This window comes from Dromiciops gliroides, chromosome 1, assembly GCF_019393635.1.
Source record: "Dromiciops gliroides isolate mDroGli1 chromosome 1, mDroGli1.pri, whole genome shotgun sequence".
Taxonomy (NCBI): domain Eukaryota; kingdom Metazoa; phylum Chordata; class Mammalia; order Microbiotheria; family Microbiotheriidae; genus Dromiciops; species Dromiciops gliroides.
This window is the reverse complement of record NC_057861.1, coordinates 86,505,413-86,529,076: the sequence shown is the minus strand read 5'-3', so window position 1 is coordinate 86,529,076 and position 23,664 is coordinate 86,505,413. Positions and strand designations below refer to the sequence as shown.

The window sequence follows — 23,664 nt, the reverse complement described above, 5'->3', positions numbered from 1 at the left end:
GTCCTTATGGATACTCAGCACATGAAAACATAGAAATCATAAAGTGATCTCAGATGAAATATCAAGGCAAGAATTTCATGAAGAAGTTTTGAAGGAGTATCTAATCCCACAACTCATTTCCAACCTGCTATTCTTTTAAAGAATATTAATCACCACTTCTTTGTTCTAATTTTTTGAGACAGTACAGAGTCACGAAGTATGAGTCCAGTGCCCAGATGCTTACAAGAAGGCAGTGTTTCAAAGATCACTTAAGACAAGTAATTTTATTCACAAGATGGATTATCTGGGGAACCTAATTAGAAATTAACCATTTCATTTCCAATCTAAAATTACACCTTCACTTATTACATCTTCCAAAAATCTTTATTAAGGATAAGTATGAAGCATTGAGCTAGGCATCAGGGGTGAAAAACTGAATGAGATAGTGTTCCTAAGAATGGAGAGCTCACAGTTAGTAGGAGATAACACATATAAATTATTCTAATATAATGCTTTCATTCTATTATAATTTTTTTTTAATGGGCACCATGGATGAAAGGTAGTTCTATCTGCCTCTCACCTGTGGCTCCAAGAAGCTGTATCATGCACAGTGACCACACTCCAGTAAACCATTTTGGCAGATGGGCTAAGCCAGATTGAGGGTAACCAAAGGTCTCAAACCCTTCAGTGAGTTAGTAGGGTGTCTACACCAAGCATGTGAACACTAATTCTGGGGGAACAGGCAAATGAGAACGATTTGTTCCAGCAGCCATGAAGGCAGCTGAAGTAGGCACTGTGGAGTGCTTAGAACTTATTTAGACATTGAGGACAGCAAGATCCCCCACTGCATCCCAAGCTATCACCAGTTGTCTTGACTCTGTCCTGCCACAAGACTGAGATGACTCTGGAAGAGTGAGGCCAATGACTTCACGTAAGCCAGCCTCACTTAAATCTAAATTATGCATGAATCAAGATATCTGCCCCCCCCCCCCCCGGGGCAGCTAGGTGGTGCAGTGGATAGAGCGCCTGCCCTGGAGTCAGGAGGACCTGAGTTCAAATCCAGCCTCAGACACTTAACACTTACTAGCTGTGTGACCCTGGGCAAGTCACTTAACCCCAATTGCCTCACTAAAAAAAAAAAAAAATCTCCCCCCAAAAAAGACTAAAAATAAAAATAGGCACCATGCATGAAAAGTAGTGTGATGTAGTAAAAAAGTGATGGACTTGAAGTTGATTGAGACCTGGGCTCAAATCCTAGCCAATGTACCTATGTACCAATGTACAATCCTATGTACCAATAGAGTAACTGGTAAAAGTCAAAAGTAGGAACGATCCAGAGACAACAGAAAATATATAAACTGTTAGAGCCAGAAAATATAGGTCATCTGACTCTTATATTTTATAGATAAATATTTATAATATACTATTATTAATCCATATTTATATAGAGCTTTACAGTTAACAAAGCACTTTCTTCATAATAACTCTATGAGGAAGGCAGTAAAACCCCCCTAAGGACAGAGACTGAGTCTTACCTAAAATTTATATTTCTCAACAACACCCAGAAAATTCCTCTGCACATGATGGAGGGTAAATGTTTGTTAAACTGAATTTCTTTAATTCAATTTTTGGAACAAGGAGCCCTAAGGTCAAATAAGACCCCCTATGTTAGTCCTCTGTGTTAGTTAGTTAGTCCTTGCATTCTACTCAGCAATCTAAGACAAATTTTATGAACTAAGAAAGGGATTGGTGAGTAGCTGATTTAAGCTATATCTTGACTTAAAATATCACAGCTTCTAGAAGAACAAAAATACTTCCTCTTGATGGGAAGCCTGAATTGACAAGTTTATTAATAAAAACCATCAACACCTCTCCACCCCTCCCCCCACCTCCCTCCCCGCAACCAAGGAATTAGGGCTGTAAAAGACATTAGAAATCATCAGCCCAACCCTTTCATCTTAGATTGCCAAGTAATGCTCTACAAAGAGCAAGCTATTCATTGGATTATCTAAACATTTCAGCCTTATTTAGAACAGTTTAGTATGATCTCCATTGATGATGCATGCAAAAGAGCAGGTCATTTATAAGACAAGGAGAATCATGAAAATGAAGGAAAAACAAAATAAAGACTACATATTCCATCCAAGGATTCCTTAGATCCACGTAGGAAGCTTTCTTCCTAACAGACCACGGACAAAGTATTGAACAAGCTCATTTTCTCAGGTCACTCTAAACACAGTAAAATGTTAAGTGGTACTTCAGGAAAGATACCTAACATTCTCTATCACAAGGAAACAACACTTCTGAAACTATAGTAGCCTTTTTATAATTTCTGGTTATATTTCTCTCTTATAAATAGATTTTATTTAGCTAGAGTCACCCAAATACAGAGGCAGCTAGGAGATCCAGGGAATTAGAGTCCTGGGCCAGGAGGCAGGAAGACCTGAGTTTAAATTTGGTTTTAGAAGCTTACTACCTGGATAACCTTGGCCAAGTCACTCAACCTCTCTTTGGCTCAATTGCCTCAACTCTACAGTGGGGATAATAATACCTCCCAGGGGGGTTGTAAGGATCAAATGAGATAATATTTGTAAAGCACTTAGTATAGTACCTGGCACATAGTAGGTGCTATATAAATGTTGTCTATAATATTATTATTAAATACAAATCTTTTTCCCCAAATCAATGAATTAAATTTAAAGTGCAACACTATGTCTAGACATTTCAGTCACCTCTACCTAATTTACAAGAACATCTGGGGGGGGGGGAGAAAAGGACACTTTGACATACACTAACACAATATGGACCTTTAACAGAATCTCTGGTAAGATTATTACTTATTCTGGGGCAGCTAGGTGGAGCAGTAGATAAAGCACTGGCCCTGGATTCAGGAGGACTTGAGGTCAAATCCAGCCTCAGACCCTTGACACTTACTGGCTGTGTGACCCTGGGCAAGTCACTTGACCCCAATTACCTCAGCAAAAAAAAAAATTATTACTTATTCTAATCCATCTTCATACAAAAAAAATTGAATATTTGGTGTGTGCTGCATTTTCCAAAATACATTTTCTAGAAGGTAATTATCTAGAATTGACACTTAGGACTGGAAGGATTTCATCCATCTATTCAATAAATATTTGTTAAATGCCTTGGTGTGGAGGCAAATAAGCAATTAGATAAGACAATCCCTGCCCTGGAGAGTTTACAATCCTTGTGATCTTGAGCTAGACACAACCTCCCTAGACCTGATTTTTTTCAAATGTAAAATTTGGGGTTAGACTAGATGTTCTCTACATTCTCTTCCAGATCTAGATCAATGATCCATAGTTTCGGGTTTTCCAGTTTGGTGTATAGATGAAGGATAAGAAATTGCTCACATTTCTAGAGCAAATCTTATTTCATTTGCTCCTCACACCAATGCCATGGGAGAGATAGAACAAGTATCATCTGTTTTACAGATGCCTTTTGCAACCAAACTCCTTGCAAAGGCCGTCTGCAATGAGTGCCTCCACTTTCTCTCCTCTCATTCTCTTCCAATACCCTTAAAAGCCAGCTTATCATGCCACTGAAACTGCTCTCTCCAAAGTTACCAATAATCTTTGCTGCCAAATCCAAAGGCCTTTTCCCAGTCTTCATTCTCCTCAACCTCTCTGCAGTCTTTGACACTGTTGATCTTCCTTTTCTTCTTAATAATCTCTTCTCTCTAGGTTTTTAGGATAGCACTGGTTCTTCTCCTGCTTAGCAGACCACTCCTCCTCAGTCTCCTTTGCTGGCTCCTTATCCATGTTCCTCCATGTCCTCTAACTATAGGTGTCCCACAGGGTTTGGCCCTGGACCTCCTCTTTTCTATATATACTACTTTCCTAGATGATCTCACAAGCTCCCATTGATTTAATTATCATCTTTATGCTGACACTTTTCAAATCTACCTATCATGCCCTAATCTCTCTGCTGATCTCCACTCGTGCATCTCCAACTGCCTTTCAGACATCTCCAACTGGATTTCCCAGTAATGCAAAACTGAACTCATTATTTTTCTCCCTAAACTTTATCCCTCCTACCTTCCCTGTTACTATAGGGGGCGCCACCATCCTCCCAGTCCTTCAGGCTTTCAATCTAGGTGTCATCCTCAGCTTCTCACCAGCTCTCATTCCCCATTGACAAGGCCTGTGGAGTTGAACTTTGCAACATCTCTCAAATATGTTCCCTTCTCTCTGCTAACACTGCTATCCACTTTGGCGCTCACATCACCTCAGACCTGGACAATTACGATATCCTGCTGGGGGGGTCTGCCTTGCTCAAATCTTTCTCCACTCTATTCAATCACTAAAGTGATTTTCCTAAAGCCCAGATCCAACTATATCATCCCCCTACTCAACAAATCCCAGTGACTCCCTATTGCCTCCAGGATCAAATACAAAATCTTCTCTTCAGCATTCAAAGTACTTCATTACCCAGCATTTAAGCATAGTGCCTGGCACCTGTACATATTATATAGGGGCAGCTGGCCCTGGAGTCAAGAGAACCTGAGTTCAAATCTCACCTCAGTCACTTACTGGCTGTGTGACCTTGGGCAAGTCACTTAACCCCAATTACCTTAAACATCTGAGGCCATCTCCAGTCATCCTGATATATATCTTGCCACTAAACCCAGATGGCTCTGGAGAAGACGGTGACATAGATGATGTTGCACACCCCTCCCTCATTTAAATCCAATTCACTGCAAGTCATGACATTACCCTGATATCATGGTCCTCTTTGAGAATGAAGGACAAACAACAATGACAAGTACTTTATAAATGTTGACTGAATGAATAAATGAACCATTAAAATTACTGCTTGAAATGACACTGACAACCAATACATTCTCCACTATATTGTGTTGTTTCAACCCTCTATAAATGAAGGCATTGGGAGGAGACTGGTGCTCTACCCTCCAGCCCTCTAACCAGAACAGAGGAGGAGGCTGAGGAAGGTAATACCAATCAAGGCTTGAGGTAGCAGCATGATGGTGAGCTTATCCTGGGATGGGGCATTTTGTTCAGAGCAGCAGACACAGAGTAAAGATCCAGCAAATAAAGACTGAGGAGGAATGATTAGACTGATAGGATGAGCACAAGGAGAGAACGGTGGTCATGAATGAGCGAGGAAAGAATGTCCAAGAGAAGAACTTGACTGACTGTGTCAAAAGGTGCAAAAAGGTCATGAAAGATGACAATTAAGAAAAGCAAGATCTGGCAATTAAGCAACCACTGCTAAGTCGACAAGTAACTTTGGAGAAAGCTGTTTCAGTTAAATAAGGTCAGAAACAAAAATGAAGAGGATTTAGACAAGAGAAGAGAAAGGGAAGAGGTAACTACTGTAGATGGCGTTTAGCTGAGGAGAGGAAAGATACAGAATAATAACTGGTAGCAATAGTCAGAACACACCCCAGAGATTTAGTCCAATGTTCCTAAGTCAGGAATTTTCTATAGGAGAAACATATACACATCCAAAGGCAAAGATTTTGGGGGGAATTTTAAATAAAAAATTCTCTATAAATTTTCTTTAAGAAAAAAAAAGTTGGAAAAGCAGTTTGGATTTTTTTAAATATCCTCAAGAACCAATCATTTTAATTCTCATTTTTGCTCTCAGGAATCAGAAGACTTCCAGTCCAAGCCCCTCATTTTGTAGATGAGTAAACTGAGGCACAGAGTAGTGAGATAACTTGTCCAAGGTCACAAAGTGATTTAATATCACAGTTAGAACTAAAACACAGAGATCCAATTCTCTTCGGAATACTATAGAATTATAAAAGGGAGAAAAGACAAGAGACAAGGTTGGGAGGATAGGAAGGAAGGTAAGATAAAGAAAATAGTCATTCTTAAAGGCAAGTAAATTCTCAAAATCAGACCTTGTATACAACCTCAAAGTCTGCCATGCTACCTCAGAATCTTTATGCTAAGACACCTGTACTGGGACTTAGAAAACCTGGACTCTCATTCCAACTCTACTACTACCAAGCTAGGAGATGAAATTCATGATAAAGAAATTTCTATTTGACCAGCCTCCAGGGGAATCCAGGATAATAGGAGGCCAGATTTGGGATGTGCAGAGGAAGTGACAAGGCAAGCCAGGTCTAAAACCATCAGGAAGTTACAGAAGAAAAAGGCATAGCGTTGTGGTTGAAGGAACATTAGCCTCAGAATCCTAAGAACTGAGTTTCAATCCCAATTCTGCCATTTACCAACAATGTGACCGTAGACATGTCACTGAAACCTCAAAGTGCTCATTTGTAAAATTGGAATAACACTACTGGTAGTGGTGAACTCACAGAATTATGCTAAAACAATCACTTTGTAATCCATCACGTTTTGTATCTAATTCAATTCAACAAGTGCTATTTATGTTCCTGATATGTACCAGGCACTAAGTACCGGGAATACAAAAACAAAAATGAAACCATCTCGGGTCTCAAGGTCATACTTTCTCTACTATATAAATGTGAACTACTAAAATACTACCATTCATTTCGGTAAGCACTGAGGCTGTAGATATCTATTCATTAGCCTAGGCCACATTATATATTCTATGGACCCTCAAAGAAAAATAGGCAAGATTTATTCTATTTAAAAAACAAACTTTTCTTCATAGAATGTTAGTCTTTTTAAAATTTTCAGTTCTAAATTCTCTCTCCTTCCACCTTCTCCTCTAACCCATTTAGAAGACAAGAAATATGATACTCATTACACATAATAAGTCATGTAAAACATTCCCATATTAGCCATGTTGCAAGAAAAATAAGGAAAAGTTAAAAAATATATGCTTCAGGCTGTACTCAGAGTTCATCAGTTCTCTCTGGAAGCAGACAGTGATTTTTCATCATGAATCCATTGGAATTGTCATGGATCATTGTACAGATTAGAATAGCCAAGTTTTTCCCAATTGATTATCATTATATATTATTTTGTTACTATGTACAATATCCTCATACTTCTGCTCATTTCACTTTGCATCAGCTCATTTAAGTCTTCCCAGGTTTTACTGAAACCCTCCCCCTGCCCCTTTCATTATTTCTTTTTTTTTTTTTGGTGAGGCAATTGGGGTTAAGTGACTTGCCCGGGGTCACACAGCTAGTAATTGTTAAGTGTCTGAGGCCAGATTTGAACTCAGGTCCTCCTGACTCCAGGGTCAGTACTCTATCCACTGTGCCACCTAGCTGCCCCCCCTTCATTATTTCTTTTCTTTTCTTTTTTTTTTTTTTAGTGAGGCAATTGGGGTTAAGTGACTTGCTCAGGGTCACACAGCTAGTAAGAGTTAAATGTCTGAGGCCAGATTTGAACTCAGGTCCTCCTGACTCCAGGGCCAATGCTCTATCTCCACTGAGCCACCTAGCCGCCCCCCCCCTTCATTATTTCTTACAGCACAATAGCATTCCATCACTATTCCCCAATTGATGAGCTTCCACTCAGTTTCCAATTCTTTGCCACCACAAAAAGAGCTGCTATAAATATTTTTGTACATAGAAGTCCTTTTCCCTTTTCTTTGATGTCTTTGGGGTACAGACTATTTGGGGTATGTACAATAGTGGTTTTGCTAGATCAAAGGGTATATACAGTTTTATACCTCTTTGGGCATCATTCCAAATTGTTCTCCAGAATAGTCGGACCAATTCACAACTCCACTAAAGGTGCATTAATGTACCTACTTTTCCACATTTGTCATTTTCCTTAGAATGCTAGTCATTTAAAAAAAATTTTTAAAAGAATGGTAGTCATTTAATCATATACATACTAAAATTGACTAATTTGAAGCAAAGGGAAGGGTGTCTATCTTCCACAGAATAAAATATATCATTCTGATAGAGTAGAAAGAATTCTGAACTTGAAATCAGAGGACTTGGTTCTAATCCTGATTCTGTCAATAATTTTTAAATTGACCCTAAGCAAATCATGTCAACCTTCCTTAGTACTCTTATCTGTAGTACGAAGGGATTGGATTATGTATTCCCTAAGGCCCTTCTAGCTCTAATCCTATCTTCCAACATCCTATGTTCCAAAGTTCCTTACACAATATATTCTATGATGCTTCATTTAATTTCAGCCATAATAGAAATAGCCTGAAAAGTGATTTCAAACCCTGTCTCTAATTCTGTTTAATAACAAAGCAAGTAATTCGGTCTACTGGCTGCCACTTATCTTTCAAAAGCAGACTTTGGCCTGTCACCTATACCTAGTGACCTCTAAATTGGATTGTTGGGAAGTATTCTACTTGGAATTACAAAATTGTTTCAAGCTGTTGCAAAATGAAAAATGTAATTTGTTTAAAATAATTCACTAGATGTACCACAGAGGTAAATCTTGATTAATCAAAATGTTTAGAAAATGTTGGGGATTCAATTTATTTATTAAATTAAATCCATTAAATTTTCTAGTTGACTCAGGATTAACCTGAAAACCATATTTCAATATAAGATGCTAAAAAAACATTATAGACTATATTAGTCCATTTCCTTCTGACTTCTGCTACCACTTTATTTCTTGATTTTCATCAATTCAAGGACTATGAGATTTTGTTTTAAAGAGAAATGTGATTTCATTTTTCATTCTTATAGGAAAGACTAGCATTAAAAATTCCTTTCATTAATTTAGGTTAGCAACGACTCTGTAACTTATCGTCTTAAGAGTAATACCTAAAGGGTTAAGCGACTCACCCATATTCACAAGATCTGAGCAGTAAGACATAACCTATATGTAGATATATACAATGATACTCTTATAATTAAAGATATTTAGGGCAGCTGGATGGCGCAGTGGATAAAGCACCGGCCCTGGACTCAGGAGTACCTGAGTTCAAATCCAGCCTCAGACACTTGACACTTACTAGCTGTGTGACCCTGGGCAAGTCACTTAACCCTCATTGCCCCACAAAAAAACTAAACAAAAAAACAAACAACAATTAAAGATATTTAATTTTTTATCTGCTTAACTTAAATAAATAATTAGCAAATTAAATAATATTTTCAGAATGAATTTAAAGTCATAAATGCCTAAGATGTGCTATTGCATCTTATTTACCAACCCTTAACTTTTCCTTTAATTCTAGACATTTTCCTCTTATCCTTGTACTCAGCTGCAAAAGGGAGACTAGGCTCCTTTCATTTACCTACTTAATTTTGTGTCAAAACCCTCCTGGGGCTTGTGCTTGGCTCTTTCTAACTTGTCTTCAAAGACTAGGCTGACATTAAAGTCCCTCCACGTTTGCTTATCTGTAAGCTGCCAGTAGCTTTGATTTTTTTTTTTTTTGAGGGAGGGAAAGTCCTTTCTGTGACTACCTCCCTTTAAACTTCTCTTCCCCAGCAAGAAGTCATGTCCCTATCCCTAGCTTTCTTACTCAGCCAGCAGTTTCTTTGTTCTCTCTCTCTTCCTCTCTCTAGGCAAGAGCTTCACTGACTCCCACCCAAAAGTTGCCTCTTTTATGAGAACCAAAAGGCAAGGCACTGGGCATATTTTCCCCTAAACGTCATAAAAATGCCAAGTGATTCTGTTAACTACCCTAAGAACCTTTCCATCTTTAAACCACCTCCGGAGTTTTTTTGTTTTTTATTTATAGAAGTTTCTGAGAGAAATGGAAGGGAACTAAGAAATCATCAACTCTAACCCCACTTTTTTTCCAGATGAAAAAACAGCCAGAGAAAAAGAGACAAGTGATAGAACTAAGGTCCCATAGTGCTACTAGAACCTGGATCAAAGCCAGGTCTTCTAACTCTCAGTCTAGTGTACTTTCTAAATCCCTGTGGTGTACCCTCCTTAGGTAGCCTGATCAACCCCATAACCACTCCCACTTCAGGAGATTCACGATATTGATGCTGAAGTTAGCACAGACACCTGATCTGCCTACCCCACTAAAGCTCAGAACTCCTGAACTCAAGAGATCTGCTATCTTCAGCCTCCTCAGGAACTGGAATTACATGTATGCACCAACACAGTCAAGTAACTCTCATTCTCAATGCATAACCAGTCCACTATTTTTCCAGTAGTAGAAATCCTGGATAATAACCTTTATGTCATTTCTCATTATCGAGTACCATATATGGACTCTATCACTTCATTGCTTGATTTACTAAAGACAACATATACAGGAAAAATAACTATATCTGGCCAAATACACACAAAAGAAATCTATTCTGCAGATTGAACAGTATTTATAAGGGACTCAAGCACTGGTTCTCAAAATATTTCAAAACAAAAAATTCCAAAGAGGTAAAAATATCAGCCCTTTACCCCACCCAAAACCATCACCAAAGGTGATCTAAAAAAAAAAAAAATATATATATATATATATACATATATATATACATACACATACACACAACTAATAGATGCATATACCTCCTTTTTAATCTCTACAAAATTCATTCAACAAGCATTTATTGTGTCTACTATTTTCCAGGCATATGAAAATTGACTATTGTACAAATAAAGCACAGTCTTGTTGAAAATCTGAGAAGGAAAAATACACAGTCTACACAGATAACTTTTTACAGTGAAACACATCTTTACAATCACACAACTATTGATGGGTATAAAAAATAAAGGATTCCATTCTGTTTATTGTTTACTTATTTTTAAAAGGCATTTGAAGGGCGGCTAGGTGGCGCAGTGGATAAAGCACTGGCCCTGGAGTCAGGAGTACCTGAGTTCAAATCCGGCCTCAGACACTTAACACTTACTAGCTGTGTGACCCTGGGCAAGTCACTTAACCCCAATTGCCTCACTAAAAAAAAAAAAAAAAAAAGGCATTTGATGTGGTAAAAAATAAAATGAACATTTGGAGACCTAGACAGGGTATTCTACCAGAATATTAAAGTAATTTAAGTTTCTATAACAAATGCCATTACAGAGAAAACTGTTCAACAACCTGCTGAGTACTGACATCAATAATGGGGACCCAGGTTTGCATAAGGTAGTTGCCCAACTCATGCGTAATGTGCTATGGAAAGTTCCAACAAAAGAAGTATTCTCATCAATGCTGAGATTCTCAAAAATGCCTTCATTTGCAGGTAACATTGTACTAACTGCAACAAGTCCCAGAACACTAACAAGATCTCCTCAGTGAAATTCATAGCAATGAGAATGAAATGAGTCTAACCATTCTCATAGAGAAAATAAAATAGATGAAAAATACATATCGTCCAAACTATAAGATGAAGCTGTAAAGGCAGCTTAGCATATTACTCCATCAATATGTTGTTGTTTGTCCTTCATTCTCAAAGAGGACCATGACATCAGGGTGATCATCACAGTGAGCTGGATTTAAGTGAGGGAGGGCTGTGCAAGGTCACCAACCTCACTCTCTCCTCTAGAGCCATCTGGGCCCAGTGGCAAGATATATGATACATATCAGGATAACTGGAGATGGCCCCAGATGTTTAAAGCAATTGGGGTTAAATGACATGCCCAGGGACACACAGCTAGTGTCTAAGGTGAGATTTGAACTCAGGTCCTCTAGACTCCAGGGCCAGTACTCTGCTCCACCTAGCTGCCTCTCCATCAATATGTATGTCTTAGACAAATGATATAACAAATTGGGCACAGAATTGATAAGAAGAAATAGAAATAAATCACATTTGGAGAACTACATAGGGCTTCTAAGGATTCCAAAGTGCTTGTTCTTTAACCCCCAATATACTTCTGGTGATGCCAGATGTTTGTGAATCACAAAATACCACAATTAATTCTAAGGATAATTAAAATTACAAATAGCACAAGGGACTACAGAAATACACATAACAGGTGTATGCAAGGTATAGCATGTTACCAACAATGACATGTACAAGAAGTGGCATAAAAGACACTATTAATACACTAAAATTCTATGAGTCTATTAAATGTTTTCAGAGCTCCAGGGGAGCTTGTTATTTAAAAAACACCTGCAGTGAATTCTTCTATAAACTGAAGAATAATTTTGAAACACAAGTAAATTAAGATGTTGCTATCATTTTGTAAGTTCAAATTTTTACAAAGACCTGAAGTGAGGAAACCTATAATGCTCAATCATACTACATTTCTTGTCCAAATTTCTAGTTTATTAATCAAGTCATCACTGGAATAGAAAAGTCAAAATTTTGCTCTCAAATAAAAAGGCTTTAATTCTACAAAGCAGCAGACTTGATCAAGAATCAAAAGCGTGTTCTATTTCAGAAAGTCACTTCCCCCTTTCGTTTTGATTATTCAGTCCCATCAGAACTCATTATTTTCCTGCCTGTTTATCTGGCAAGCATACAGTAAAATAAGCCAACTAGAGAAAAGAATCTTGCTGGAAAACTGAAACACTGTTAAGATGAATTTCAGTTTCACAGTCAAATACAGTACAGAAACCAAAGATACTCATCTGTTATAGCATTTCACTACTGACATCTAGTGTTGACAAAACGTAACAGAAGAAATGCATCAGAAAACTAGCACCAGAAAACTAGCCCACATATTGCAAATGGAAACGCATTATTTTTATACAATAAATGCAGTTGTACACCCACACATGAAAACAACTTCACAGCATGCCAAGAGTTTTGATGCTAATTCTGAAAGGCAATTCTAGTCCTTAAGTAAGGCCACCCTCTAAGATCAGACATGCATCACAAGTCACTTAGGATAATGATCTGAGAGGCCCACAGAGGTGCATCTGCCGCAAAATACCTCCCCCACACAGACACCATCCTGCCTGAAATTCTGTTAGCTCTTCATAGTTTGCTTTAAGTATTCTCTTTTTAAATTAAAAAAAAAATTTAGAAGTCTTGTGTAATGAAGGAGTACTGCCTTTAGAATCAGGATACATGGGTTCAAGTCCTAGGTCTCACCACCCTGAGCTAAGCTGTTTGAAACATAACACTTGTATTGCTTAGCTCAAGGGGTTACAGTAAGAATCCAATAGGAATGAAATAACATAACATAGAGAGAATATTTTGTAATGGTTAAGAATTTTGCAAGTGTAAGCTTTTTTTTAGCATAAAAATAGGAGCAGCTAACATTTATACACAGTGTCCCAAAAATCTTTAATAGATTAAAACTGAACTAAGACTTTTGGCATACATAGCTTACATAGCACTTCAAAGTTTGCAAAGGAAACAGGCATCTCCTCGGTCTCCGGCATTAATAAGAAATGAACTTACCAGGTAATTAATGCTTACCCTTTTAAGCGCCAATTTTTTTTTCTTTAATTTAGCCAAGATAAAAGTGTTCTAAATTACATTACATATTTCTCTGTCTTCTAAGACAGAGGGTAGGGGGAAGGGTTAGGGGCTGGCCCTGCAATTTCACTGAACCAGAGAACTTCCTGATGAGGAACCTCCCTCTCCTATGCAGATTGGCCCCTTCTCTGCACTTTACTGCCAAGTTTTGTCAATGGTAGCTTCACAACATCTCTCATATTTTCACCCTAGGGAAGCGCCCCCCCCTCACCTCACCCCAGGAAGAGACTCACGGAAAGCAAAAGAGGCTGTTGGTGGGTCTGCCTGTCTCAAATCTCTCCCATTCTACTCCATCCTCCACTCAGCTGCCAAAGTGATCTTCCTAAGGTGCAGATCTGACATGTCACCGCTCCACCTACTCAATAAACTCCAGCAATTCCCTATCACCTACAGAATAAAATATAAAATACCCCCCCCTTTTTTTTTGCTTTAAAAACCCTTCATAACCTGGCCATTCCTACTTTTCCAGTTTGGGGGTTTGGGTTTTGAGTTGGTTTTTTTTACACATTACTTTTCTGTATATGATCAAGTGACCCTGACCTTGTCAGTATTCCTCAAACAAAACCCTCCATCTCCAACTCCTGGCATTTTCCCTAGTAGTCCCCCATGCCTGTAATGTTCTCTTTCTTCATCTCTCTGGCTTCCTTCAAGTCTCAGCTAAAATCCAGCCTTCTGGCTATAAAACTGTGCATACCCTTTGACCCAGCAATACTAGCTCTGTATCCCAAAGAGATCATAAAAAAGGGAAAAGGATCCACATGTACAAAAATATTTATAGCAGCTCTCTTTATGGTGGCAATAAATTGGAAACTGAGGGGATACTCATCAATTGGGGAATGGCAGAATAAGTTGTGGTATATGAATATAATGGAATACTGTTGTGCTATAAGAAATGACGAGCAGGTGGATTTCAGAAAAACCTGGACTTAAGTGGACTGATGCTGAGTGAAGTCAGCAGACCAGGAGAACATTGGACACAGTAACAGAAACATTGTGTGATGATCAACTGTAATAAACTTAGCTCATACAATACAATGATCTCAGCAATACAATGATCCAAAACAATTCCAAAAGACTCATGACAGAAAATACTATCCACATCTAGAGAAGGTACTATGGAGTCTGAATGCAGATTGAGACGTACTATTTTCACTATTTTGGGGTTTGTTTTTGTTTGTTTTCTTTCTCATGGTTTTTCCCTTTTGTTCTGATTTTTCTTTCACAACATGATGAATGTTAGATATATGTTTAACATGATTGAACTGTATAACCTATATCAGAATAATTGCTGTCTTGGGGAGGGAGGAAGGAAGGGAGGAAGGGGAAAAAATTTGGAACTCAAAATCTTGCAAAAATGAATGTTAAAAACTATTTTTACATATAATTGGGAAAAAATACTATTAAGTGAGAAAAAATAAATGTTTTTTGTCAAATCCTGCCTTTCCTGCCCCGCTTACTGCTAGTCCCCTCCAACAGAGATTACCTCCAGTTTATCATTTCTAGATACAGATACACACAAATACCTATCTTGTTTCTACACAGTTGTTTGCATTGTTGTCTCCCCACTGGATTGTGAGCTCCTTGAAGGCAGGGACTGTTGGCCTTTCTTTGTATCCTGAGTTCTTGGCACAGAGTGAGCACTTAATAAATACTTGCTGACTGACATACTAGAAAACTGAAGTTAAGTGACCCGGGGTTGGGGGTGGCCCCTTGGTTTTGTCAGCTTCTAGACCAACTCTATACACTATACTATGTGGCTACTCAAGAAAAAGATATTGAAATTAATATACTTTTCTAGGTAACTCTGATATATCATTATGCATACAGTTTATTGAGTTTTCTTTTAAGCAACAATAGCCTCAAGGGCTGCCGAGTTCTTTAGTTCTTCTTGATCCCCCAAAGGCTGCCACAATTTCTGTGGTCTTTGTCCTCTTTGACAGGGAGTCACCTCTTCAATAAATTCAATTCAGTGAGCATTCATTAAACACCCATGTACCAGGTAGTGGGAATACAAAGTCAAAAACCAATACTGCCCCTCAGCTCAAGGAGTTTGTAATATGATGGGTCTGAGAATTACCCTCAGTGGGCCTGCCTCTAACAGTTTCCCTACTGATATCTAATGTTCTTATTCTAGTTGTTGTCATAATAAACAAGCATGTTTGAATTGTGTCTAAAATAAATATAAACAGGCTTATAAGGAAGAACAAAGAGGCTATCTTCTGAGTAGAAACATGAACTTCGTGACAAAAAAAACCCCAGCATGATGTAAAAGGAAAAACATAGATCTGGAGTCAAAGGACCCAAGTTCAAATCATAACTCCGCTACCTACGTACAGTAGGAGAAGTCATTTAATTTCTCTCTGAACCTCATTTTCTTCCTCTGTAAAAGGAGGATTTGGGCCAGATGACTTTTTTTTTTTTTGTGAGGCAATTGGGGTTAAGTGACTTGCCCAGGGCCACACAGCTAGTAAATATCAAGTGTCTGAGGCTGGATTTGAACTCAGGTCCTCCTGAATCCAGGGCAGGTGCTCTAACCACTGCGCCACCTAGCTGCCCCCAGATGACTTCTAAGGTCCCTTGGTGCTCTAAATTCCATGATCTATTTTGGAATCTCAAGGGAATTTCTTCCTTCCTAACTCAATAATTGCACTGTGGATTACTATGACTATCAAGGGCACCTCCATCTTCCTAGTCCCCCAGGCTCAAAACCTAGGAGTCATCCTCAATTCCTCACTATCTCTCACTCCCCATATCCAAGCTGCTGCCAAGGCCTGTCAGTGTCACCTGTGTGACATCTCTTGAATAGGCCCTCCCCCTCCTCTCCTCTAATGCTGCCACACTCTGGTGAAGGTCTTCAGCACCTCACACCTGGATCACTGCTGGTGAGTCAGCCTGCCTCAAGTCTCTCCCCACGCCAATCCACCACTGAGTCACCATTCAGTGACTCAAGTGATTTGCCTAAAGTACAGGTCTAATCATGTCACTCAATAAACTCCAGTGGCTCCCTGTCATCTCCAGGATCAGATACACTATTCTGTTTGGCATTCAAAACCCTTCAAAACCTAGCCCCTTCCTACCTTTCCAGTCCTGACACACGCTCTTCAATCCAGTGACACTGGCCTCTTGGCTCTTCCATGAACAAGACACTCCATCTCTCAGCTCCAGGCCTTCTCTCTGGGTTGTCCACCATGAATGCTCTCCTTCCTCTACTCCAACAAATTATTTCCCTGGCTTCCTTTAAGTCCTGACTAAAATATCACCTTCTATGGGAAGCCTTCCCCAACCCTTCTTAATTCCAGCACCATCACTCTGTTCATTACTTCCTATTTATCCTGTATATTGCTTGCTTTGTATATATTTGTTTGCACATTGACTCCCCTGTTACATTATAACTTCCTTGAGGGCAGAGACTATTTTTTTGCCTTTTTTGGTATCTTCAGCACTTTGCACAGTGCCTGCCACATAGTAGATGCTTAACAAATGTTTATAGATTTATTGAGGGTTGAGTTTGCCAAATAAGAAAGCAGATAAATTAGGTGTTACTGTACAAAACTCTTGAGAAAACTAACAGATTACTGTGAATCAATTCTTCAGAAACCATCCTTTCCAACAGGAGGAGCCCAGTATAATATAAATGGCTTGATCCTTTGAAAAAAAAGGAAAAAAGAAGAAAGGAGGTCAAACAAATGTGGGTGTATTTGCCCAGGGTGTACCTGGGCAAAATGTCTGCCTTGCCTACAAAATGGTTTTGAGAGGGTGAAGCAGGGCCCACCTCCTAACCCCTCTTGCCCTTGGTAACATCCTCTATACCTTTTGTTTTATTTAAACACTTTGTTTAAATACCTTGTTTTGTACCTCTCTAATACTGCATTGGAAACAAGAAATCAGATAGTTTCTAAACTTAAACCACATGCCCACAAGACTACCTATGGTTCCTTCCAGTGGCCCTCTGTTCCTGAAAGCTTGTCTTTTTGGATAGCCTGTGGATTCTCCCCAACTTTGCAGACATACCAAAGACTCAACACATGCTAGCCTCAAACTGAGAATAACACCTTCAAAGGGAGGTTTGTGTCATTCAACAAGTACTGAAATATACACAAGTACCAAGACATCAACAGGGAGCCAAAGAACAAACATGTATTATTAAAAACCAGAATACCAACACTGGCTAAACCAAACATGCTTTCCCATATCCTGCCCTTCTTGGGGTTTAAGTGACTCCTATTCAGGTCCATTCACCAAATTCTTACAACTATATCTAGAAATTAAGACTACGATGGTATGTGACTTATTTGGGAAATGCAAATTTTGGTATAGTTTCATTTAGAGACAACAAGAGTCATGCATTCTACCGAATACTTCTTCTACTGACACTTGGCTACTCAGACTATGACTCTGACCAGATAGAATCACATCAAGCTGCTTTCTCCACCTGTAGTTAGTTCTTTCAGCTGGCCAAGAAATACTTGATTCCACACTTAGGTAAATTACTTTTAAAAGTTAAAAAGCAGGGGGCAGCTAGGTGGTGCAGTGGATAAAGCACCAGCCCTGGATTCAGGAGGACCTGAGTTCAAATCCAACCTCAGACACTTGACACTTACTAGGTGTGTGACCCAGGGCAAGCCACTAAATCTTCATTGCCCTGTAAAAATTTTTAAAAAGTTAAAATTTTTTAAAAAGTTAAAAAGCATTTAATTAGATAGAATGAATGCTGAATTCAACAGGAAAAAGCCGTATCAGATTAATCAACAATGTGTGAACACTATTTTACTCTTCCGTGCTTCTATTTTCACAGACAGGTGGCACTTACCTGCCAAAGAAATACTAATGATTTTATAGCTTTTGTGGTGTGTCATTCCTGGAAAACCTTAGAACATCTCCCAAATATTATCTCTAAACTGGAGAAAAGAAGATGCTCTGGCTTCTACAAAGGAAGAGAATGAAGACTGCTGTGCTAACATTACTCTAAAGGCCTCTGAACACAGCAGTCAAGCAGTCTACTAATATTCAAAGCAAAGCACATGGCCCAACATTACGACTTGACTAATGTCCAAAATAAGTTAAAATATTCACTAAGAGGGGCGGCTAGGTGGCACAGTGGATAAAGCACCGGCCCTGGATTCAGGAGTACCTGAGTTCAAATGCAACCTCAGACACTTGACACTTACTAGCTGTGTGACCCTGGGCAAGTCACTTAACCCCCATTACCCCGCCAAAAAAAAAAAAAATTTATTCACCAAGAGCTATCCCCTCTTCAGTTTCATGACCATATCTCTCATGAATGACCTCCTCTCTTCTGAACTTGCCCACATAGGACTGTCACCCAAGGTCACAACCTCAACACCATCCTCCAATCCTCTCTGTCACTCACCCTGTGTAGCTAATGAATTGCCAAATCTCATCATTTCCTCTCTACAACACCTCTCATATAATTCTCCTTCATTCCATTCACAAAAACACCACTCTAGTTCAGGCCCTCATTACCTCTCGCCTGGACTGTTGCAATGATCTTCTGATTGGTCTTCCAGGCTCATGTCACCCCACTCCAATCTCACACACAGCTGCCAAAGTGATTTTCTTAAAGTATAGATATCTGACTATGTCATACCTCTAGGCAACAAACTCCAGTGGCTCCCAATTTTTCCAGGATTGAATAGAAAGTACTTTGTTTGACATTTAAAGCTCTGCACAATCTGGCCCCTTTCTGACCTTTCTTGTCTCCGTGTCTTTACACTGGCCTTTACCCACATGATGCTCTCCCTTCCCAACCTTTGCCTACTAGAATCCCTGACCTCTCTCAAGATTCAGCTCAAATGTCATCTCATCCAGGAGGTAGTTCCTGGTCACCCAGATGCTAGTTTCCTCCCTCTAAGGTTACTCCCATCTTCTCTGTATTTATCTTCTATGTTCTGACTTCTATGGATTGCTTCCCTGAATAGACAGTAAGCTCCTCAACAGCAGCAGCTGCTTTTGCTCTCCTTTTGATCCTCTGCTCTTAGCACAATGCCTTATGCATTAATAAAAGATTGCTGACTTTGGTCAATTCAATTTCATCCCATGGAGGGCTGGAAAGAGGAATGAATTATGGAAGCACAGGTGCTCAGAGTTGGAAGGGACTTCAAAGGCCATCCAGTCCAACCATTAGTCGAGCAGGAAACTATTCAACAACATCCCCAACAATCCAGGCTGGGTTTGAAGACACTGGGTGATGCAAACTCATTAGCTAAACTTTAAATAAAGAGCTACCTAAATGTGAAAAGTTATTATTACAATTGTAGCCAATCTGAATTTTGGACAATACTAATTGTCAGGAAGTGATCCTTCTTTTGCACTCAAAATCTGCTCTGCAGCTTCTACAAATTACTCCTGGTTCTGCCCTCTAGGTTGAAGCAAAGCAAGTCTAATCATTTTCCAAATATTTTAATAGACTCAGCATGTTCTTCCAGTGTCTTTCCTTCTCTAGACTAAACATCTCTAGTTCCTTGCACAAATCCTCCAATGGGATATTGTATCCTTCTGTAGGGTTAGTTTCTATCCTCCTCCTCATCCTGCCCTTTTCTCAGTGTGCTCCAGCTCACCGATGTCCTTCCTAAAACCCAGTGCCCAATACTGAATGTAATATTCCATGAGGTCTGACTAAAGCAGAGTACAATGGACACTAACTATGCTTCTGTGAATGCTAAGATTAACTCAAATTAGCCTTTTGGGCTGCCATTCTTAACACTGTTGATGCACCTTGCCTTTGCAGTCCAGTCCCTAAGCTACCTTAACTCCACCAGTATTTTTCATATTAACCATTACCTAGCCAAGTCTACCTCAGCCTATATTTGTTTTTTTGTTTTTGCGCGGCAATGGGGGTTAAGTGACTTGCCCAGGGTCACACAGCTAGTAAGTGTCAAGTGTCTGAGGCCAGATTTGAACTCAGGTCCTCCTGAATCCAGGGCCAGTGCTTTATCCACTGCGCCACCTAGCCACCCCCTCAGCCTATATTTGAACAGCTGATTTTTCTGAATTCATGTATAAGACTCTAAATTTATCTCTATTAAATTATATCTAAATTAAATGTTGGAACTAGGATGAGCCAAAGCTTTCTAAAGTCAAGCCCCAAGCTTTTTTCAGTGAGCCACCATAACTTTCCAATATCTGAAACAAAATCAAAACACTATCTTGAAAATAATCATGATATTTTAGTTTGGAGTCTAACATCTGGGGGCAGCTAGGTGGCATAGTGGATAGAGCACCAGCCTTGGATTCAGGAGGACCTGAGTTCAAACCCGGCCTCAGACACTTAACACTTACTGGCTGTGTGACCCTGGGCAAGTCACTTAACCCCAATTGCCTCACCAAAAAAAATGTGTTTCAATCTGGAGTCTAACATCTGATGGGCTTTATTTTTGTAGGCCCTCTCTAAGAGCTCCAAAAGGAAGGAGACTTGCATTCTGGTTACAATACTGGGCAAATCACTGAACCTTTCTGCTTTTTTTAATCTATAAAGGAGTTCAGTGTCTTTTGATAATGAAGTTAACATGATTATCAATCTAGTACAGAAAATCTCATTAAACAAGTTCCTATTCTCATTCAATTAGTCAAACCACTCTTTGAAAGGATGACATCAGATTCTGAATTCTAGAAATTAAATACTGGAAACCTAACAGACCCACATATTAGTGTGTATTACTTGTACTTTGTATCATTTCTAAGCATTCTGGAAGACATTTTGGAATTAAGCCAGAAAGAAATCACTGAAGAATTCCTATCCTATGACAATTCCTCTATGGAACATATAAAGCAAGAAAGTCAAAATGAGAAATGTATAATATATGTATATATCATAGAAATGGGGCAGCTAGGTGACACCATAGTGCATAGAGTGCTGGGCCTGAAGTCAGGAAGACTAATCTGGAGTTCAAATCCTGCCTCAGAGATTTACTAGCTGTATGACCCTGGGCAAATCACTTTACCCTGTTTGCCTCAGTTTCTTCATCTGGAAAATGAAATGGCAAACCACTCCAGTATCTTTGCCAAGAAAACTCCAAATGAGGTCATAAAGAGTCAGACACCACTAAAAACAATTGAACAACAACAATAGTGACAAAAATAGATAGAGATGATACAGACATATCAATAAATATTTTTTAATGTAAAAAAAATCTGCAAAGAAGTAGGCATCAATTGATTGTGGAAAGGCTAAATAAATTATACTGTGGGAACAAAATGTATGAAACATGGGAAGGTTTGTATAAACTGATTAAGATTAAAGAAAATAAAGAGAACTGTATTGCAATGATTAAAATAATGAAAAGGTAAACAACAGTAAAAGGCAATCAAACTCAAATTCATTTCGATGATCAATCTTAGTCAGTGAACATATGATGAAACAGCACAATCTTCTTGGAAGAAAGGGAAGGGACTACAGGAAAGGGATGTTACACATGCTGTCAGGTTCAATCAATTTATTGGTCAGTGTTGCTGAATTGTTTTTCTTTGTTGCAAGGGCTGATTAAAATTGGGGGAAGAAGGAGAAAAATCAGTTAGCTGTATACAAATAAATAGAAAGCAAGAGTCACGAAGAATTCTTTTTTAAATATTGTAAATGTCAAGTCTTGCTGAATGAAACACCTTAACTTGCATCAAACAACTGATGGCTTCCTTGGCTTTAACTAGGCCAAATCAAATCCTAATGGACAACATTGCACCTTACATGCATCCATATTTGGAGTATGACTGGATTATCAATACTCCTCCAGCACTGCATTAGCTCATTCACTTAGCCTTGGAATCATCTTATTTGCAGACAGCTAAGAATGCCAGATCACAGACACCATGACAACCTCACCTGGCGAAGGTTGATATAAACAGCGTTCTGGAGAAATTCAGATGCTTCCATGCTCCTCTTCTGAATTGCCAGGACTCTCACTGCTTTGACACAAGCTTCCAACTCAATGACACCAGCATTCTTATACTGAAGAACATGAGAGAGAAACTTAAGAAAATTCTCATAAATACAAGAGCTTCTGACCTTTCAGACTTTAAAACCATCAGTTCTCTTTGGTCAGCCTAAAACTTAGTTATTACAGTTGAACAGCAGAAGATTAATCAAGTGTTCAAAATATTATCATCATCACTCGCATTTTTATAGCACTTGGAGGTTTGAAAAGTACCTTCCTCACAACAGCCCTAAGAGGTAGGTAGTGGCGTCTAATCCATTTTTTTTTAATAACTGAGGAAACTAAGATCCAAAGAAGTTCTCTTGCCCACAGTACCTGACTAGGAAATGTCAGAGGTATAATTCATCCCCAGGTTCTCCTGGCTCCAAGGATTCAGCGTTTTTTCTATAAATGGGGCAGGGTGTTCTAAAGCAGAGAACACCAGGCAGAAGCCCTCGACTCCAGTCCTGGTTCTGTCCTAGAGCAAGTATCATCTGCATTTTCCAAATAAGGAAAATGCAGTTCAGAGACATGCAAGGTGACTTGTCCAAGGTAACTTATTAAAAACCATTAATTATCAACCCCACTATGCAGCTTGAGTGGCAGCACAGCACAGTGGGTAGAGGGCAAACCTTGGATCAGGAAGACTTGGATTCAAGTACAGATTTTGACATATTTGCTGTGGGAACTTAGCAAGCGACAACCTTATACTGCCCTGGGCAAACTTTCTAAGACTATATGCTGCAGGACAATTGCTGAAATCATAGGTATGGATCCAAATAAATAAAAACTGTACTTAGCAATGAACAAATCTCCAAGACAGGAGTTAATTTAAAATGTAGCTAATCCATTTACAAATAATGAAGCAAAGATATAATTTGGTCACCTTTCTCATTCAATTACCTAATAATGTATAAAACCGACAAAAATGTCATGATTACAGTCCTATAAAGAGCAACTCTGCCCATTTTCTCTCCCTCTTCAATATATTTAATGTGCATATAATTTGCATTTTATATATCTTATTAGAAAATATAATTTAAAAAATCTATTTATACTTAAATGACTACCAACACATAAACCAAAAGTTCATCAACTTTTATGTGGTGATTTAATACTACAATTTCAAAATGTTTGGTCAGAATAATACCACAAATATTAACGGACTTCATTTTCCTTCAATGCCCTTAAGATGGTTTCTATCAAAGTGAGAATTAAAGTCAGTGCAGTTTCCCTCCCTCCCACCAAAAAAAAAAAAATTATACAAGTAATGACAAAAAAGACATTTGGGGGGCAGCTAGGTGGTGCAGTGGATAAAGCACTGGCCTTGGATTCAGGAGGACCTGAGTTCAAATCCAGCCTCAGACACTTGACACTTAATAGCTGTGTGACCCTGGGCAAGTCACTTAACCCTCATTGCCCTTCAAAAACAAAAAACAAAAAAGACATTTTGTCAAATTGGGGCCATGATATCAGAAGATTGACAATCTAGAAGAACCCAAAATTAGAGGCCAAGGCCACATTCTTTTT

The 23,664-nt window shown here is 38.8% G+C and overlaps 1 protein-coding gene across 1 annotated transcript in view; it reads right to left on the bottom strand.

The window, feature by feature from the left end:
* Window positions 1–23,664, bottom strand: part of TRAPPC9 (trafficking protein particle complex subunit 9) — a 994,996-nt gene that overhangs the window by 900,194 nt on the left and 71,138 nt on the right. Inside the window, 1 exon segment of the mRNA XM_043975265.1 lies at window positions 22,044–22,169. Coding sequence (XP_043831200.1) covers window positions 22,044–22,169 — 126 coding nt within the window.